We start from the raw sequence: 18,211 nt of genomic DNA, 5'->3' as shown, positions 1-18,211 counted from the left end.
TAAGTTTAATCCCTTACAATTAAATCAACGCTCCATAATTTTTATGGTATGTTTATTTTAACAGAGAGAGACAGAATTTAACCAAAAAAATCCATAAATAATTATTTATGATTGAGTGAAATAAATATTTGAACCCCAAGCAAAACATGACTTAATACTTGGTCGAGAAACCCTTGTTGCAAGCACAAGGGATCTCAGGATCTCAATCTGTTACAGTGAAGTGTGTTACCAATGTTTTTCTTCGTGACTCTGGTCCCAGCTTCCTTGTGATCATTAACAAGCTTCTCTCGTGTAGTTCTGGGCTGATCCCTCACTTTTCTCAGAATCATCCTTACCAGATGATTGGTAAGATCTTGCATGGAGCTCCTGTTGTAAACTTTTTCCAGAAAAGACCAGGATACTTGGATTTCCTTGTGCAGTAGTCTTTATTGTAGAAACACGATGAACGCGAGTCTTCAAGTCAGAGCGTACTGGCACGGGCGCTGCAGTCATCAAATCTGACTTAAAGTTGTAATACATTGTAAATATACACATTTTATTAGGCAGTCCCATCAGATAGAGACAAAACACTCAGGTGACAATCAAAACACAAAAGGATGTAACAGCCCCACCCCAGATCCTGAACTTTCACCCACCCTTAATTCCATTAACATAATAGTCTTTCTCAGACCCCTTCATTATCATAGGAATGAGTTCACCTCTAATGCTTGGCATTCCTTCTTGACTCAGACCTTGAATCAAATGGCCACCTCAAACAATGGGACAAATGGCACAAAGAGACAGATTATACCCTCAGTTACCACGCCCTTTTCCATTCATATTAATGAGATACAGGACCACAAGTATAATGTTAGGTTTAAATTTAACTAGCATTGTGATTTGATTTGGCTTCTAGCATATTCAAAAATATGCTAGAACTAAAAGGAAATAAAACAATGACTTAAAATGACTTATTTTCCAACACTCCAGAGCGAGGGTAATTGACTATTATCTTGTATTTCTTGTATTTTGAATTATTGCACGCCACTTTCTCACTAAGCTTGTTGCTGATGGTCTTGAAGCCTCTTCCAGCCTTGTACAGGTCAACAATCTTATTCCTGACATCCTTTGAATAGAATAGAAGAGATTGAGTCTGTGACAGGTGTCTTTCATACATGTAACAAGTTGAGATTAGGAATAGTTTCTTAAAGGGACCAGACTAATTTGTGTAAGTGGTATGTGGGGGTCAGAATTCTTGCTGGTTAGTAGAGTATCAAAAACTAATTTTACTCATTACTTACTTCATTTATAATCCTTCTTTAATGGTTTTTTTTCTAATTTTTTTGTTGATATACTGTCTCTTTCTTAAAGTAAACCGAGCATAAAAATTCTAGACATTAATTTCTTTGTAAGAAGGTAAACTTACAAAATCAGCAGGGGATCATAGAATTATTTCCCCCACTATATCTGCTTTTCTATAGTTTGAAGATGACTATGAATTGACAGAAAATAATCTCAGCTTATTACTGATATTTACATCTTGATGTGTTAAATAACTTAGAATGTGGCAGTTCTAAGTTTTTATGACCCAACTATTATGTCAGCAAATATATAAAATGTCTTAAAATATATAACATTTATTACTTGTTTGCATATCCCTTGCTTGCAAAAACTGCATCATGCCAGAGATAAAATTACATCAATTGAATATGTTCTTTTTTGTTATTTTTCAGTCTTGTACTTTCAGTTGTTTGTTTTGGAAGGTTTCTCCCTTCAGTCTCCTCTTTAGGAGATGAACAGCATACTCAATTGGAATAAGGCAGGGTGTTCAATCTTAACCGAAAAACGGTGCAAATTTTCATTCCAACCATGCAAATGCCATACCTCAGTATTTTGAAAGCCAAGGTAAAACTTGTGGCTACTGCTTGATTGGAAGGAAAACCTGTACCCACACCGGCCCTTTGTGGATAAGATTGCGCAATCCTGGGTTAAGGTCTGGTGATTGATTTTGGCCAGCCTGAAAAAGTCCTTTGTTGTCTTTTGGGTAATTGTCTTACCACATAATGAACCTAAATAGATAGGTCAATAAATTTGAATGAATTATTAGCAGAAGCAGCCATGAGAGTCCAAACCATGACGCTACCTCCACCTTGCTTGAACAATGAGCTTGTATGTTTTGGATCATGAGCAGATCATGTATTTCTCAACACTTTCCATCACTGTAAAAGAGTTGTTTATTAAGTCATTTACTACTTCATATAACAAAAACTGAAGCTAGATTATGATTATCTTATGATTTTCAGTATGTTGATTGCAGTGGGTTTATATCTGAAATGGATCTGAGAAAGTGAGGGAATGGATAAACATCCCATTTGTTTCTGAGTCGTTACTTCTCACACTGGCATAAGATGACAAATTTTCACTTCATCCGGTAGGAGGAATCTTTCATTCCAATGTACAGAAACATCCATCCATCCATCCATCCATTTTCTCACGCTTATCTGGGCAGCAGTCTAAGCAGGGATGTCCAGACTTCCCTCTCCCCAGACACTTCCTCCAGCTCTTCCGGGGGAATACCGAGGCGTTCCCAGGCCAGCCGAGGGACATAGTCCCTCCAGCGTGTCCTAGGTCTTCCCCGGGGCCTCCTCCCGTTTGGACATGCTCGGAACACCTCCCCAGGAAGGCGTCCAGGAGGCATCCGGAACAGATGCCCGAGCCACCTCAGCTGACTCCTCTCGATGTGGAGGAGCAGCGGCTCTACTCTGAGCTCCTCCCGAGTGACCGAGCTCCTCACCCTATCTCTAAGGGAGCGCAGAGCCACCCTGCGGAGGAAACTCATTTCGGTCGCCTGTATCCGGGATCTTGTCCTTTCAGTCATGACCCAAAGCTCATGACCATAGGTGAGGGTAGGAACGTAGATCGACTGGTAAATAGAGAGCTTCGCCTTGCGGCCCAGCTCTTTTTTCACCATAACAGACGGGTATATCGACCGTGACACTGCAGAAGATACACCGATCCGCCTGTCGATCTCCCACTCCATCCTTCCCTCACTCATAAACAAGACCCCAAGATACTTAAACTCCTCTACTTGAGGCAGGAGCTCTCCACCAACCTGAAGGGGACAAGCCACCCTTTTCTGGCTGAGAACCATGGCCTCGGATTTGGAGGTGCTGATTCTCATCCCCGCCGCTTCACACTCGGCTGCAAAAAGCAGAGACGAAATCCCTTTGTCCCCAAACTGAACTCCCTCCGGCCCCCCGACTGCACCTAGAAATCCTGTCCATATAAATAATGAACAGGACCGGTGACAAAGGGCAGCCCTGCCGGAGTCCAACATGCAAGTCTGAACAAGTCTGACTTACTGCTGGCAATGCGAACCAAACTCCTGCTCCGGTCATATAGGGACCGGACAGCCCTTATCAGAGGGCCCCAGACCCCATACTCCCAGAGCACCCCCCAAAGGTCAACACAAGGGACACAGTCGAATGCCTTCTCCAGATCCACAAAGCACATGTGGAGTGGTTGGGCAAACTCCCATCAGCTCCAGCAGCCTGGTGAGGGTGTAGAGATGGTCCAGTGTTCCACGACCGGGACGAAACCCGCATTGTTCCTCCTGCATCCGAGGTTAGACTATCGGCCGAATTCTCCATTCCAGTACCCTGGCATAGACTTTTCCGGGGAGACTGAGTAGTGTGATCCCCCTGTTGTTGGAACAGACCCTCCGGTCCCCCTTATTAAACAGATGGACCACCACCCCCGTCTGCAACCAGAGACTTAAGGTACTCAGGGCGGATCTCATCCACCCCCGGTGCCTTGCCACTGAGGAGCTTCTCAACTACCTCAGTGACCTCAGCTTGGGGGATCGACAACTGAGTCCTCGGCCTCTGCTTCCTCAGTGGAAGATATGTCGGTGGGGTTGAGGAGAACCTCGAAGTACTCCTACCACATGGCAGCTGAGCTGGGGGGCTATGAGCAAGCCCACATTAGCCCACCGCCTCTCACTGCGGGCAACTCCAGAGTAGTAAAGAGTCCAGCCTCTCTCGAGTAGTTGGGTTCCAGAGCCCAAGCTGTGCATGGAGGCGAGCCCAACGTTCTCTAGTCGGTATCTCTCAACCTCCTGCACCAGCTCAGGCTCCTTCCCCCCCAGCGTGGTGACATTCCATGTCCCTAGAGCCAGATTCTGTGTCTGGGGATTGGGTCGCCGAGGCCCCGCTTTCGGCTGCCACCCAATCCACAATGCACTGGCCCCTTACGGTTTCTCCTGCAGGTGGTGGGCCCACTGGAGATCAACCCCGGGCCTGGCACCAGGGTGGGGCCCCGGTTGCGCCATACCGGGCGACGTCACAGACCTTGTTTTATTCTTCTTCATAAGGGGTTTTGAACCGCTCTTTGTCTGGCCCATAACCCAGGACCTGTTTGCCTTGGGAGACCCTACCAGGGGCAGAAAGCCCCAGACAACATAGCTCCTAGGATCATTCAGTCACGCAAACCCCTCCACCACAATAAGGTGGCGGTTCCAGGAGGGGTGTACAGAAACATTTCTTGCAAATAAGGCCACGGATGTATAACATTATCTTCTTCACCCTGTTCACCACTATCGTTGGGGTGGTCGTCTACGACAGGGGCGGGCAACCCGCAGCTCCCGAGCCGCATATGGCTCTTTGCCCAGTTTCATGCGGCTCTTACGTTTATATCGAAGTTTGTATTTGTGTCTTTTTATTGTGCGTGTCGCTTGAGTTCAATATGGTATTTTCGTCAAGCGCGCATGTGAGTGGGATGAAAATACCTCAAAGTTTCCCAGTAGGAGCAAGATCATTTGATTAAACAATTTGTGTCAAGTTCGCTCTCAAAATGGCAGGGGAAAAAGGTGATGATCATGATGTGGCTCTTTCTTGGTGTCTGACTGGTTGGCCACCCCGGTTTACGATAATGGGAGGTCCTCCAGTAGGTGCTTCCTTTTGGCAACATTACGCTGAAATAGAGCATGCGGAGCATAATGCAATCTAGGGGCAGTGATTCGCCAAACCTCCCTTATTGCAGTCGCACACATTTCTTCTGATTTTATTTTGTAGTAACGAGTAACGAAGATGCTTAGTGGAAATATAGAGTACACTATACGGAGTAAAAGTATACATTTTATCTAGGAAATGTAGTGGAGTAAAAGTGAAAGTTGACATAAATTTAAATAGCGAAGTAAAGTCCAGATAGGTGAAATTTCTACTTAAGTACAGCAACGAAGTATTTTTACTCCGTTACATTACAACACTGGTCTTCAACATAGTAAAAGTAGATAAGGCTCATGGGTACTGTAGTATTTAGTATACTGTCCGATTTGACACTCCAAATAGATGGAAAAACGTCTTTTCTCAAAAAAGAAACCATAGCACAATGGTTAGTACCCTACAGAATATAAAGCAATAAACATTGCTAAACACTGTTAAAACATAATATGAAAACCCATGGAAAAATATGACAATAAAGCAAAGTATAAATAAAAAGAAATAAGGATCATTCAATTATGGTACAAATTTACCGGTAAACAATTGTTGCTAACATGAAAAGAGGAAGTGAATGACAGAGCCTCTTTCTATAAAATGCAAATATGTAAATAAAAAAAAATGACCCAAATTAATAAATAAAAACAACAAATGGAGCCCGCACACTGATAAACTGCTCCAATAAATTTAATGGTGCAACATTTCGACCATCAGGTCTTCGTCAGGCACAATATCAAATTAATAAATAGACACATTTCATCGAGTTTTAGACTGGCCAATTCAATTAACCTTACGTCTTAACTTGAATGAGCATGCATTATTCAGGTTGATTTGTTGAAAAAGAGAAGGGAGAACCCCAGGTTGATTTAAAGGGAACTGTAAAATTTACATTTTTCATATAAAACTGTTCTAAAACCTATGATTGATAACACCCCTAGGGAACATACCTACAGTATAATTCTGTTGCCTCTGCAGGTGCAAAGGAGTTTTATTAAAACCAAAATGTATAACAACTATTGTGATGTTTATTTTCATTCTCAAAAACAGCCCACCATGATTTTGGTCACTTTTATGGCTCCAGCTATGTTGCTGCCCCTGATGGGAGTCGGTCACCAGGTCTATCCAGGACCCAAGATGGGTTACTGATAGCAGAACTGGACTTGAACCTAAACCGACAAATTGCAGACAAGTGGAATTTTAAGGTGAGTTACAAAAATATTCCATAGACATGAATTATAGCTGCAGACCTAATATATTTATTAAGCATACATTTTTCTTTTAAAATTGATAAAACAGTTGGAAAGTATAAAAATGCTGTTTTTCTCATTAATCCTAAATGTTCTCATAGTCCAAAACTAATAAAGGAAGGTTATCCAAACAAGGTCTTCCACTTGAAAATTTGTACGTTATTGTTAAATTATAAATAATCCAAAATTCTGTGAGTTTTATGTGCGGTTATCAAATTCTTGTGTTTTGCGTGACCCGTTTGTTTTTCTGCAGATGACAGGAAGACATGACTTGTATGCTAAGGAGCTTACAAAGGTTGTCCAGCATGACTTCAAGCCTAATATTGTCAAGGAGTAGATGCTTCTACTTTCTTCCATTGAAAACAAAGCTTAACCTTTTTTTTTCCGTCTAAATCCTATGGAGGATATTTTCATTTAAGCCAGAATAATACATTTTATACATTTTCACTTGTTATGCCATTGTCGGCTGCTGAAGAACTATAAAAATATTAAATATCTATTTGGATACACAGTCCCCAGATAGCATGGTCATTGAATTACATTGAATTAACATTACAAAGTGATGTTGCTTTAGCATCACTCTTGCACCCTCAGTTAAATGTTGAAGCAATACTGATATGTTAACCACAAATTAATTGTCATAATATTGATTAAACATTACAAAGTGATATTATTTCAACACGTCTTTGGCACTGTTGAAATGAGTTTTCAGCCACAATTCAACAGTAATAGCATTGATTTAACATTACAGTGATATTTTTTCTACATCACTTTTGCACCCTCAGTTAATATTGAAATAATGTTTAGAATGCAATCATAAATTAATGGTAATAGCATTGATTCAACATTACAAAATTATATTTTTGCACACTCAATGTTGACATGGTACTATTATTGATATTTTTTCAGCATCACTTTAGCACCCTAATTTGTTGAAACAATATTAATATTGAATACAAAAACATGCTCATACCATTGAATCAATATTCAAACTACTATAATAAAAAAAGAAAAGAAAAACACCTTTCTACTGGTTCAATCACATTCTTATTTATTTATTTTTTTTGCTGTCTTTTAATTCAATCAACTGAAAGCACTTCATACTATATCATGGAAAAAAAGGGGAAAAAAATCATACAGATTCAAAAGTGAAGCAAAATAAATAAATAAATAAAATGACAAAATAAATATTTCTGGAGGCACCCATATCGGAGCCATTTCTGGACTGCCTGATTCATATTGGGAAAATATTGCCACACTCATCTGCAAAGTCAAAGCATCTGAAAACAAAACAAAAACAACAGGATATAAAATGTATACAATTGAATAAATTAATGGAGGCACTGGAAGAGGGAAATATTGGATAGTGTAAGCTAGATTTCTGGGAACACAAAGGCAGAAGGACAATTCAAATCATTGATCATTATAACTCACCAAATATACACATATTCAAGAAAGTAACCTTGAATGCCCTCTTTTGCTTTGACTGCTCTTTAACCATCTTCCCAGCCCAATTTATTGATGATGCCAGCTCATTGGTCAGTGCACAGTAAAGTATGCAACGGACCCTCATTTCCAGTGAGGTTCCTTCAATTATGATAAAGTGTCTCACCTGCCATACAAAATTTGTACACAAAGCAGAGAGAACATGCCAAATGTCCCAAAAACGGATTAATAAAAAAAGGTCTACATAAAAGCATGGGCAAAGACTGTCTGAAGAATTCTGACATTCCTCCTGGAGTTCCTTGACTTCTTTTACAAGTTCTGTGACAGTTCCAAACAACTTTTGTAAAGCAACATCTTGTGGAGAATAAAAACATTATGTTTCAAAATATATTTAACATGCATACTGTATAAGGAAAGTAGGAAAACGTCTCTGCTCTTGCCTTTCATTAACTGTCTGGCAGAATCACTTGCACCTGCAACAAGGAAAAAGTGCTAATGAACAGATTCGCACATTAGCATCCAAAATATATTTTGCAATACAAAACAATATTGTATATTGTTGTAAACTGCTTGGAATTTGGAAGCTGGAACTTACACTCAAAGCAATTATTGGTCTGATTGCAAAACTGTCAAATCACTTCTGGAATTTATACCCTCTTGATCCTTGGAACATGGTTCCTGGCTGGGGTACATGGCAGGCAGGGCTGATGAGTTGCTTGACATGGTCAAATATGGAGAATTGATGAACATCTGGTCAGAGGACTCCAAAGGATAGTTAGGCAGAATTTTGATAGAAGGCTGGACAGAGGTCTTGACTCTGGAAGCTGATTGAACAGGATCCTGCATTTTGTTGGAGACTGCAGAGGAACAGATTTTACATGTATACCATTTGCAAAAATTAAGCATTAGTTCTGGCAGGCCACGTCATCAAGCGTGCATCAGCTGTTAATCAGCAGTCCATGACGCGCACCAATCCGGTTACGTCATCCATATTACCGGACCATTTAAATTCCCATTCATTGAGCCGCTTTCTAGCACGTCGCTGCTGCTGCGACTTAAACTCCATCACTGCTGTTGTGAGATTTAAACTCCATTATACTCCATGGATTCGAGCTGAAAGGAAAGTCTGAATATGCTTTAAACTTACGGTTAATTAATATGGCGTGCATGTATGGTCACGTATAACGGTGTGTTTTGAGTCGGAAATGCCCTTAGGGCTGGCCTGTTGTGCAGTCTGTTATGCTATGCTACGCTATGTTATGTTATGCTAGGTTATGTCATGTTATGTTACGCTATGTTATAAGATATACCTTTATTCATAACACAATGGGGAAATTTCTCTGTTACAGCAGCAAAGAGAGAGAAATATTGCACACAGGCACGTTTAAAAAAAAAAAAAGTTTTGCATCCGTTGTGAAAATATTTGTTATCGTTATTGCAGTTAAACAGTAATCCAACGTGTAATTACGGTGACTGGTTCACCGGAGCAGCTTTGATTGTAAAATACTGCATAATGCTATGCTACATAATGCTATGCTTTGCTATACAATGCTTTGATGTCACGTTATATTATGCCAGGTCATGCTATGCCTCCCTAGGCTATGTTATGTTATGCTAGGTCATGCTATGCCTCGCTAGGCTCGGTTACGTTATGCTAAGTCATGCCATGCCTGCTAGGCTATGTTACGTTATGCCAGGTTACGCTATGCCTTGCTAGGCTACGTTATGCTATGTTATGCTACGCCCTGATAGGCTATGTTATGTTACGTTATGTTATGCTATACCTTGCTAGGCTATGTTATGTTATTTACCCTATGCTGTGCTAGGCTATGTTATGTTACATTATGTTATGCTAGGTTATGCTATGCCTTGCTAGGCTATGTAAAAATACGCCAGGTTATGCCATGCCCTGCTAGGCTATGTTACGTTACGTCATGCCAGGCTATGTTATGTTATGTTATGTTATTTTAGGCTATGCCTTGCGCGGCTATGTTATGTTACGTTATGCCATGCTTTGCTAGGCTATGTTATGCTATGTAAGGCTACGTTATGTTATGCTATGTTATGTTACGTTATGTTAGGCCATGTTATGTTACGTTATGCTATATTATCATGCTATACTGTCATGCTATGTCATGCTAGGTATGCTATTCCTTGCGTTGTTATGCTACGTTATGCTATGCCACGTTATGTTATGCTATGCTTTTCACGATAGGTCAAGCTTTGCTTTGCTATGCCATGCCATGAAACTTTTAATCATAGACTCGTCAGAGCACTAAAAGGAGTTTTAGGAGACGGAGCAGAGTACACAAACCCATCACCATCGACAAGACACCCTCAGAGTGGGCAAGCTTTTAAGTTCTCGGCGTTAACACCAGCGAGGATCTCACCTGGTCCTACACACTGACACAGTGCTGAAGACGGCACATCGACACTTCTTCTTCCCAGGATGGCTAGGAGACTTTGCACACTTTGCTTCAACTGACTACAGCAACGTGCTCGTCGCAAATATGCCAACATTTGTTCAGCCCAGGATAAATTCAGCCCAGGAAAAAATTTAAATGGTCGGGTAATATGGATGACGTAACCAGATTGGTGCGTGTCGTGGACTGCTGATTAACAGCTAAATAGCTGTTAATCAGCAGTCCACGACACGCACCAATCTGGTTACGTCATCCATATTACCCGACCATTTAAATTCCCATTCATTGAGACGCTTTCTAGCGCGTTGCAGCTGCTGCGACTTAAACTCCCTCCTCCAATCCCGACTCCACCATGCCGAACCGAACCTGTGTTCGTTGTACCGTTTACCTCTTAAATCTCCACTTATTTTCTCTCTCTCCCCCCCCTCTCTAATTATTTTATATTTATTTATCTGTTTATTCATTTATTTGCCCAAAAAAAAAAAAAAACAACCTCTATGCATGATCATGGTTCTGTTGGGGGGGGTGTCTATTCTATTTTCTAGTTGCTGCTGTCCCCGCTCTGTCCATGCATGCGCACGGACGGGCGCGCAGATTCCTGCCCCGAACAGAACCATACCGCCAACACTAACTGTATGCTATCATCTAATCAACTCTCATTTGACAAGTGGTCCTGACAGAATTACATTTTGGGATGTCCACATAAATGCAGTATTATATAAAGTACTAGAAAGCAATACTTGAGTAAAAGTACAAGTATCGTACTAGAAAAAGACTTTGGTAGAAGCGAAAGTTGCCTTTTAGAATATTACTCAACTAAACGTCTTAAAGTATATGATATATACTGTGCTTAAGTATCAAAAGTAATTTTCTGATATTTAATGTACTTAAGTATTTGAGTAAACGTAAAAAAAGGTAGGCATAAGAGGCACTTCATTCGATAGGAAGAATCTTTCATTCCAATGTACAGAAACATTTCTTGCAAATACGGCCACGGGTGTATAACGTTATCTCTTCACCCTGTTCACCACTATTGTCAGGGTGGGTGGTCGTCTACGACAGGGATGGCCAGCCCGTGCTTCCCGAGCCGCATATGGCTCTTTGCCCGGTTTCATGCGGCTCTTACGTTCATATCGAAGTTTGTATTTGTGTCTTTTTCTTGTGCGTGTTTGCTTTGCTTGAGTTCAATACGGTATTTTTGTCAAACGCGCATGTGAGTGGGATGAAAACACCTCAAAGTTTCCCAGTAGGAGCAAGATCATTTGAGTAAACAATTTGTGTCAAGTTTGCTCTCAAAATGGCAAGGAAAAAAGGTGATGATCATGTGTGCCCATGTGTATGATGTGGCAATTTGCGGTAACACAGTAAAAAGTGTGGCTCTTGGTCTCTGACTGGTTGGCCACCCCGGTCTATGATAACGGGAGGTCCTCCAGTAGGTGCTTCCATGGCGGTTTCAGTTGTGCTTCCGCCTCCTTTTTGCAACATTTGCGTTATGCAATCTAGGAGCAGTGATTCGCCAAACCTCCCTTATTTCAGTCGCACACATTTCTTTTGATTTTATGTTGTAGTAACGAGTAACAAAGATGCTTAGTGGAAATATAGCAGAGTAAAAGTGAAAGTTGACAAATTTAAATAGTGAAATAAAGTATTTAAGAAATTTCTATGTTACATTACAACACTGCATAAATGGACCAATTGCATACACTGGGTCTTTACCACTCAGTCTTGGTTACATAAACATCACTGTTATACCTGGAAAAGAAGTCTTTTTTTCTTTTCTTTTTAAACTTCATCTTCTGTATCAGATGTTCTGTTGTAAACGATATTGAGTCTAATAGAAAAAGAAAACTTCAGATCTAGCAATTTTATTTTATTTTTGTGATTATTCTTTCCCCTTGCCATTTATTAATTTTTCCCCTTCTGAAAATAAACTCAAAGAAATTTCAGGTTTTACCTAGATTTTCTTTTTTCAAACTTCTCAGTTTCTTCATCAGATGAATGTCAGTTTTGTCACAGTTTTCTTTTAAAACTCTTCTCACCTTCTTCATATGTGGCTGTAAGTTAAATGTTGTGAGTGTAATAACTGTAAAGTACACAATTTAATTCCACCCTATACTTAATTTATGCTTAATTTGAATTTATACACTTGCCTCAACTTACAAGGTGTCTAACAGGTTCATAGGACAACCATTCTTCAGTAGGCAGCTAATTTTTTAACTGCAGCCCGTACCTTGGCTGTGTCTTTGGGTGGATATGGTGGCCATAGAAGCTTCTTTCCAATCAGCCAGCTGTGTGGCACAAAATAACTCCCCTACAATACAAGAATGCAAATTTAAACTTTCCCCATGGCGATACAGAAAAAAAATGAAAAAGCAGGAACAGTAAGCAGTAATATGTTAATTACAAGCTTCTCTTACAACAGCAAAAGCATGTTGTAGTCCACAAACAATTCATTATGAGTGTATGAATTAACATTCAGAATGAGTGGCATGGCAATGAAGACATTTTTGTCAGGACAGAGGAAATATAATTTCTTGGAGTTTTTCAAGCTTAATATCTTGGAGTCTGGCCACATCAAGATTGTCATGCAACTCCCACACTTTATAAAAACATATGCTGGTTGACTCAAACTGGTAGGGGAAGAATGATTCTTGATGATTAAACTTTTGACATCTACCTTGATGATATTTCTTAAAATAGCAATGTGGCCAACTATTTGCACACAATTATCTCCTTGCACTATAGACAGAGTATACTATTCTGTGACCACTTTTCTGAACTGTTTGCCAAGACTTAGGTTATGGAGCACTGGACCATCAAAATGTGGTTGACTTAAGTTGCACTTGTGAGGCTTGGGTGACTCTGGATTTGGCATTTCATATAACCTTTTCACAACTTGCTGTAAGGGTAAGTGAGGCTTGCGCAAAAGATGTTTTATTTGTCCTAAATAATTCTCAAAAGGAAATGCTGACACATTATCCAAAGGTTCAAAGAGTTGATACTCTTCAGCCAGATGAGTCAGTTGGTGTATATTGTAGACTATTTCATGTCTACCATATAATTGTCCAAAGTGGCATACAAAAGAGAAAAGCAATTCATGAGCACAATCAATCATTGCCTCTGGGGTTCCAGAGGATAAAAGCAAATGCATAGCAACAGAAAACAACAAAGTTCTCATACATCTGCATTTGAATGCAATTCTGAAGCACAACAGGGCCTGAATACAACATAAATGAGTGCAGCTCAGTCGCATTCCAGCGGTCAATTTTTGATAATCCTCTTGGTTTCCGGCTAAACTCAACAGGCGTTAGGAACTCAGCAGCTTTAACTTTTCAGACATTTTAGCTACAGTTTGAGTGGACAACCTAATGATATGTGCTTTACCTCTGACCCAAAAGTTAAAAAGTTTCCTAGTGACGCCTAGACAACATAAGTGCATATAATCTAATGGAAACATTTTTACCAAGCCAGCTAAAGGAGAAAGGTTTTTGATTCAAGTGGTGGTCTTCATCAATCTTATCATTAAAATCAGAATCAGTCCACAACTTTGCAACTTCCACAACAGTTCCTGGGTGTGTCATTTTATTTTGCCACTCACCCACATTTGTCACAGCCCGAGTAGCCATTGTGAGATTTTGTATTTTTAACAAAGGCTCTGGCAGGGGAATCACACACAAAAAGGCATACTTGTACCAATATGTTTCGACCATTGTAAACAATACCATGCAGAAGAACATCAGCTAAATCGTCAATAAATGGCTTTAAGAACTCAAATATGCAATTGGGCCAACAAGAAAGGGATTTTTGGTAGTGTCACAATTGACAATGGCAAGAATTGGCCAGAACTGAAGTGTACAGCTTTTGAAAAGTGGAAGACCATCTAAATTGAACTGTAATGTAGCTGTTTGCAATTGTTCAGGCAGGATTAAGCTTTTCAAATGTGACACTATCCCCTTTGCCCAGCCAAAATGATAATACTCCCCACCTTCCATCTTTATGGTAGATACATGGGTTTGGGTCTTGAGAACTGTCCTGGTATCTTTGGCGAATTCTCGATGAAACATTCGCAGAATACTTAAAATTGAGTGCAGCAAGTGAGACTAAGAATTTAGAGGCCCAGTACCGCAAACTCCTTAAAAGAAACTCACTCGTTGGACCTTCTGATTCAGTATCAGTGTCAAAATCTAATGAGTTGACTATCATTATTAACATCATGCATATTGGTTGGATGCAACAGAACCTCATCAGACACCCCACCAGGGAATTCATCTGTGACTGAATCATTACAATCTGAAACAGCTGACTCTATAACAACTTTAGGGTACTCTGCATATTTTTTTTCCTGCTTCAACATGGTTTTCTTGTGACAGAATTTTTTGCACTGGTTTCATTAAATTGTTGTAGTATTTCTGACTCTGCGGACTTAATCATTGATTTCAATTTACGCCTCTTTGACCACCATGAAGTCATTATTGCTACAAGTGGTGCAACAATTCAGGTTTTTAAAAACTGGCTTATTGTATGTCAGACTGTGCCTCTTTTCTTTTGGGTTCTCTGAAAAAGCAAGCATGTTATCATTTAAAAGCAAGTCAATAAAATTTTCATACATACATGTACATACATACAGTCACATTAAACATAACATTTATTTTTTGCAATTTCTGAAAAGTTATTTAGTACAGGATTTTAGTATCATTGATTTTTTTAAATCTAAAATCTATTAGTGCTTCAATATATTTTACATTTTGTGCAATAAACATTTGTAAATGGAAGCATTATAATATGCAGGACTTCAGTATGTTGACAGTTTGTAAATTATATGGCAACAAATTTAACAAGAAACTACATATTGTAGCAAGTGACAAGCGTTCTGTGTTTAGCTTATAAGAACAGCTTAATTATTTTCAATTAAAGTAATTTCATTAAAGCTGCAGATTTAACTAATGCAAACCAATTAATCTCTTTAAAGATCACATGAAAATGTCTTTGATTTTGAGTTTTACCATGAACAGTTACATACATTTGATACTCTTTGAGGAATATGAATGTTTACCTGATAAAGCTGCAAGCAGAAGATAGAAGATAAAACCAGATCTTATATCAAGCAGTTATGCTGTGGATTGCAACTCGATGTATGATCAATGTCAAGATCAGCAAGGGTGTGCTTCTCATTTCTCTAATTATTTCTCAACCTCATCAGCCTTAACTCCTCCTACTGAAGGCCTTGGAGTAAATGCAGAGTAACAGAAACATAGGCTATATAAAGTTTACTAATATTCATGCTCATGGGCTTCTAGAGATCCGCTAAATATTGTTGGAATTTTATTACTAAACCCGTGAAGGCCCACCCTTAAACCAAGCCCCCAGTGGATTAGAGCTTCTTCTTCTTCTTTTGGCTCTTCTTCAGTGACACTGTCTCTAAACCATACAGCATGGCCGGTCTGACCCCTGTCCTGTACACCTTCCCCTTGATTCTTGCTGATATTTTCCTATCACACAGAACTCCTGACACCTTTCTCCACCCACTCCTACCTGCCTGCACTCGCTTCTTTACTTCTTTCCCACTCTCTCCATTACTATGGACTGTTGACCCCAATTACTTAAACTCCTGTACCTTCTTCACCTTTTCACCCTGTAACCTTACTGCTCCACTTCCCTCCCTTTCATTCACACACATGTACTCAGTCTTACTACGACTGACTCTTCTCTCCAGCGCAAACCTCCACCTCTCCAGGTTTTCCTCCACCTGCTCCCTGCTCTCACTACAGATCACAATGTCATCTGCAAACATCATCGTCCAAGGAGACTCCTGTCTGACCTCCTCTGACAACTGGTCCATCACTATAGCAAACAGGAAGGGGCTCAGAGCCGATCCCTGATGCAGTCCCACCTCCACTTTGAACTCCTCTGTCTGACCTACAGCACACTTCACCACTGTCCTGCTCCTCTCATACATGTCGTGCACCACTCTGACATACTTCTCTGCTACTCCTGACTTCCTCATACAGTACCACAGCTCTTCTCTGGGCACCGTCATACGCTTTCTCCAAGTCTACAAACACACAGTGCAACTCCCTCTGACCATACCTATATTTCTCCATCAACATTCTCAGAGCAAAAATTGAATCTGTTTAGCTCTTTCTGGGCATGAAGCCATACTGCTGCTCACAAAGTTCCACTACCTTCCTTAACCTAGCTTCCACTACTCTTTCCCACAGCTTCATTGTATGGCTCATCAATTTTATCCCCCTATAGTTGCTGAAACTCTGCACGTCACCCTTATTCTTAAAGATCGGCACTAACACACTCCTCTGTTCCTCAGGCATCCTCTCACTCTCTAAAACCCTGTTGAACAAACTAATTAAAAAAAACACTGCTGCCTCTCCTAGACACTTCCAGACCTCTACCGGGATGTCGTCAGGACTTCCAGTTCCACAGAGTTCACCCCTTCTACTCTTTTTTCCCTCTCATTTTCCTCATTCATCAGCTCCTCAAAGTATTCCTTCCATCTCCTTTGTACACTTTCCTCACTTGCTGCGCATCCTTCTCATCCTGATCCCTCTGCCTAGCTAACCTGTACAAGTCCTTCTCTCCTTCTCTAGTGTCTAACCTAGTGTACAACTCGTCATATGCCTTCTGCTTGGCCTTAGACACCCCTCTTCACTCTGCGCTGTAACTCCTTGTATTCCTGTCTATTGTCTTCAGTCCTGTCCATATCCCACTTCTTCTTGGCTAATCTTTTCCTCTGGATACTATCCTGAACTTCCTCATTCCACCACCAAGTCTCCTTATCTCCTTTCCTCCTTCCAGATGACACACCCAGGACCTTTCTCCCTGTCTCCATGTCATGGGCGTAAATTTAATTTAAGAGTAGGGGGGACAATAAATATAAAATTTCTCATGAGCTATTTTTGAAAGGGGGGGGGGGACACAAATAATAGTTAAATTGTCCTTATAAAGATATGTCCCCACAGTGAAAAACTTAGCTTTTATCATTATTATTGTAGTCATTTTATCTAGTCTATGACACTGCAAGGCAAGTTTATTTATACTGTAGCACATTTCATACACAATGGTAATTCAAAGTGCTTTACATAAAGAAAGTAAAACTATCATTAAAAAAATAATCACAACAATAAAAACAAGTAATTAAAAAAGGTTTAAAATTTTATTTAAAATTAATTAAGACACTTAATTAATTAATTTTAATTAAATAAACTTAATTAAGAAATTGATTATACAAAAAATACAGTGAGGTCAGTTCGGACGTAGCACAGTGCTCATTTGTAAATGCACAGCTAAACAATATGCTAATTGTGGCCGTTAATGTTAAGTTAACATTATGCCAAGTCGTCCCAAATAAAACAATGCATGGGAAACGGCTTTGGCGTGTTAGTTACAGTGCAGTGTGTAACAAGCAAGTAAACAAGCTAATTTTAACTAGATAAGTAATATTTTAATCGCTAATGTAGCAGATTCATGGAAAAAAACATCGGTAATCAGCATTTTTGCCGCAACTAAATTATGAATGAGTCTGCATCAACTACATTAAAGAGAATCGCTTTATTTAAGGTGAATAAAATCCCCTACTTAAAGGAGTTTAATATTAATTGAGCCGCAGCCACACACCTGACTCGTGTGTGCAGAGTAGATGAGATGTACTGGGAAAGCAGGCAGGCAGTGGGTCAAACCACTGTGAGGAAGGGGAGGGGGGACTCAACTGTTTCTAAATGCATTTTTTGCGGGGTTTTTTCTACTTAGACAATTATTTAGGTATACATACATATAGTTTTCATAATAGAGAGTGCGATATTTTTTTAAATAATTTTTTTTGGGGGGGACAATCCTCGGATGGTGGGGGGGGGGGAGTCCCCCCCCGGGATTTCATGCTTCTGCTTTCTAGTTTCCCAGTCATCTGGCAGCACTACCTGACCACCCAGAGCCTGCCTCAACTTCTGTCTAAATTCCTCAAAACATTCCTCCTTTTTCAGCTTCCACCACTTAGTTTTCTTCTCTATCTTTGACCTCTTCCTCTTACAGACCATCAGAGTCATCCTACACACCACCATCCTATGCTATCTGGCTACACTCTTTCCCACTACCACTTTACAGACACTAA

General features: G+C 40.1%; 1 protein-coding gene and 1 long non-coding RNA gene across 4 annotated transcripts in view; one reads left to right on the top strand and one right to left on the bottom strand.

Annotated features, from left to right (window-relative positions):
• The window catches only part of upb1 (ureidopropionase, beta), a 47,825-nt gene extending 41,088 nt beyond the window's left edge, over window positions 1-6,737 (top strand). For both annotated transcript variants that reach the window (XR_007137694.1, XM_027167397.2), the window contains 2 exons: window positions 6,024-6,178; window positions 6,477-6,737. Coding sequence is in view for 1 of the 2 variants with exons in the window: in XM_027167397.2 (XP_027023198.1) it covers window positions 6,024-6,178; window positions 6,477-6,560 (239 nt within the window). In the remaining variant the exon portion in view is untranslated. The remainder of the gene's footprint in view (window positions 1-6,023; window positions 6,179-6,476) is intronic.
• Window positions 6,738-7,205: 468 nt separating this feature from the next.
• Window positions 7,206-15,562, bottom strand: LOC125138500. 2 transcript variants are annotated; one of them, XR_007137696.1, is made up of 5 exons: window positions 15,146-15,562; window positions 12,253-12,403; window positions 12,047-12,146; window positions 8,265-8,526; window positions 7,206-8,142 (listed from the first exon to the last, which is right to left on the bottom strand). It is a non-coding gene; the product is annotated as an uncharacterized LOC125138500 (long non-coding RNA). The 2 variants fall into 2 exon arrangements; XR_007137695.1 differs by having other exon boundaries at window positions 12,323-12,403; window positions 15,146-15,560.
• Between the last annotated feature and the right edge of the window lie 2,649 nt (window positions 15,563-18,211).

The sequence above is a fragment of the Tachysurus fulvidraco genome, chromosome 14, assembly GCF_022655615.1.
Source record: "Tachysurus fulvidraco isolate hzauxx_2018 chromosome 14, HZAU_PFXX_2.0, whole genome shotgun sequence".
Taxonomy (NCBI): domain Eukaryota; kingdom Metazoa; phylum Chordata; class Actinopteri; order Siluriformes; family Bagridae; genus Tachysurus; species Tachysurus fulvidraco.
The sequence above is the reverse complement of the archived record's forward strand: the minus strand, read 5'-3'. Positions and strand labels throughout refer to the sequence as shown.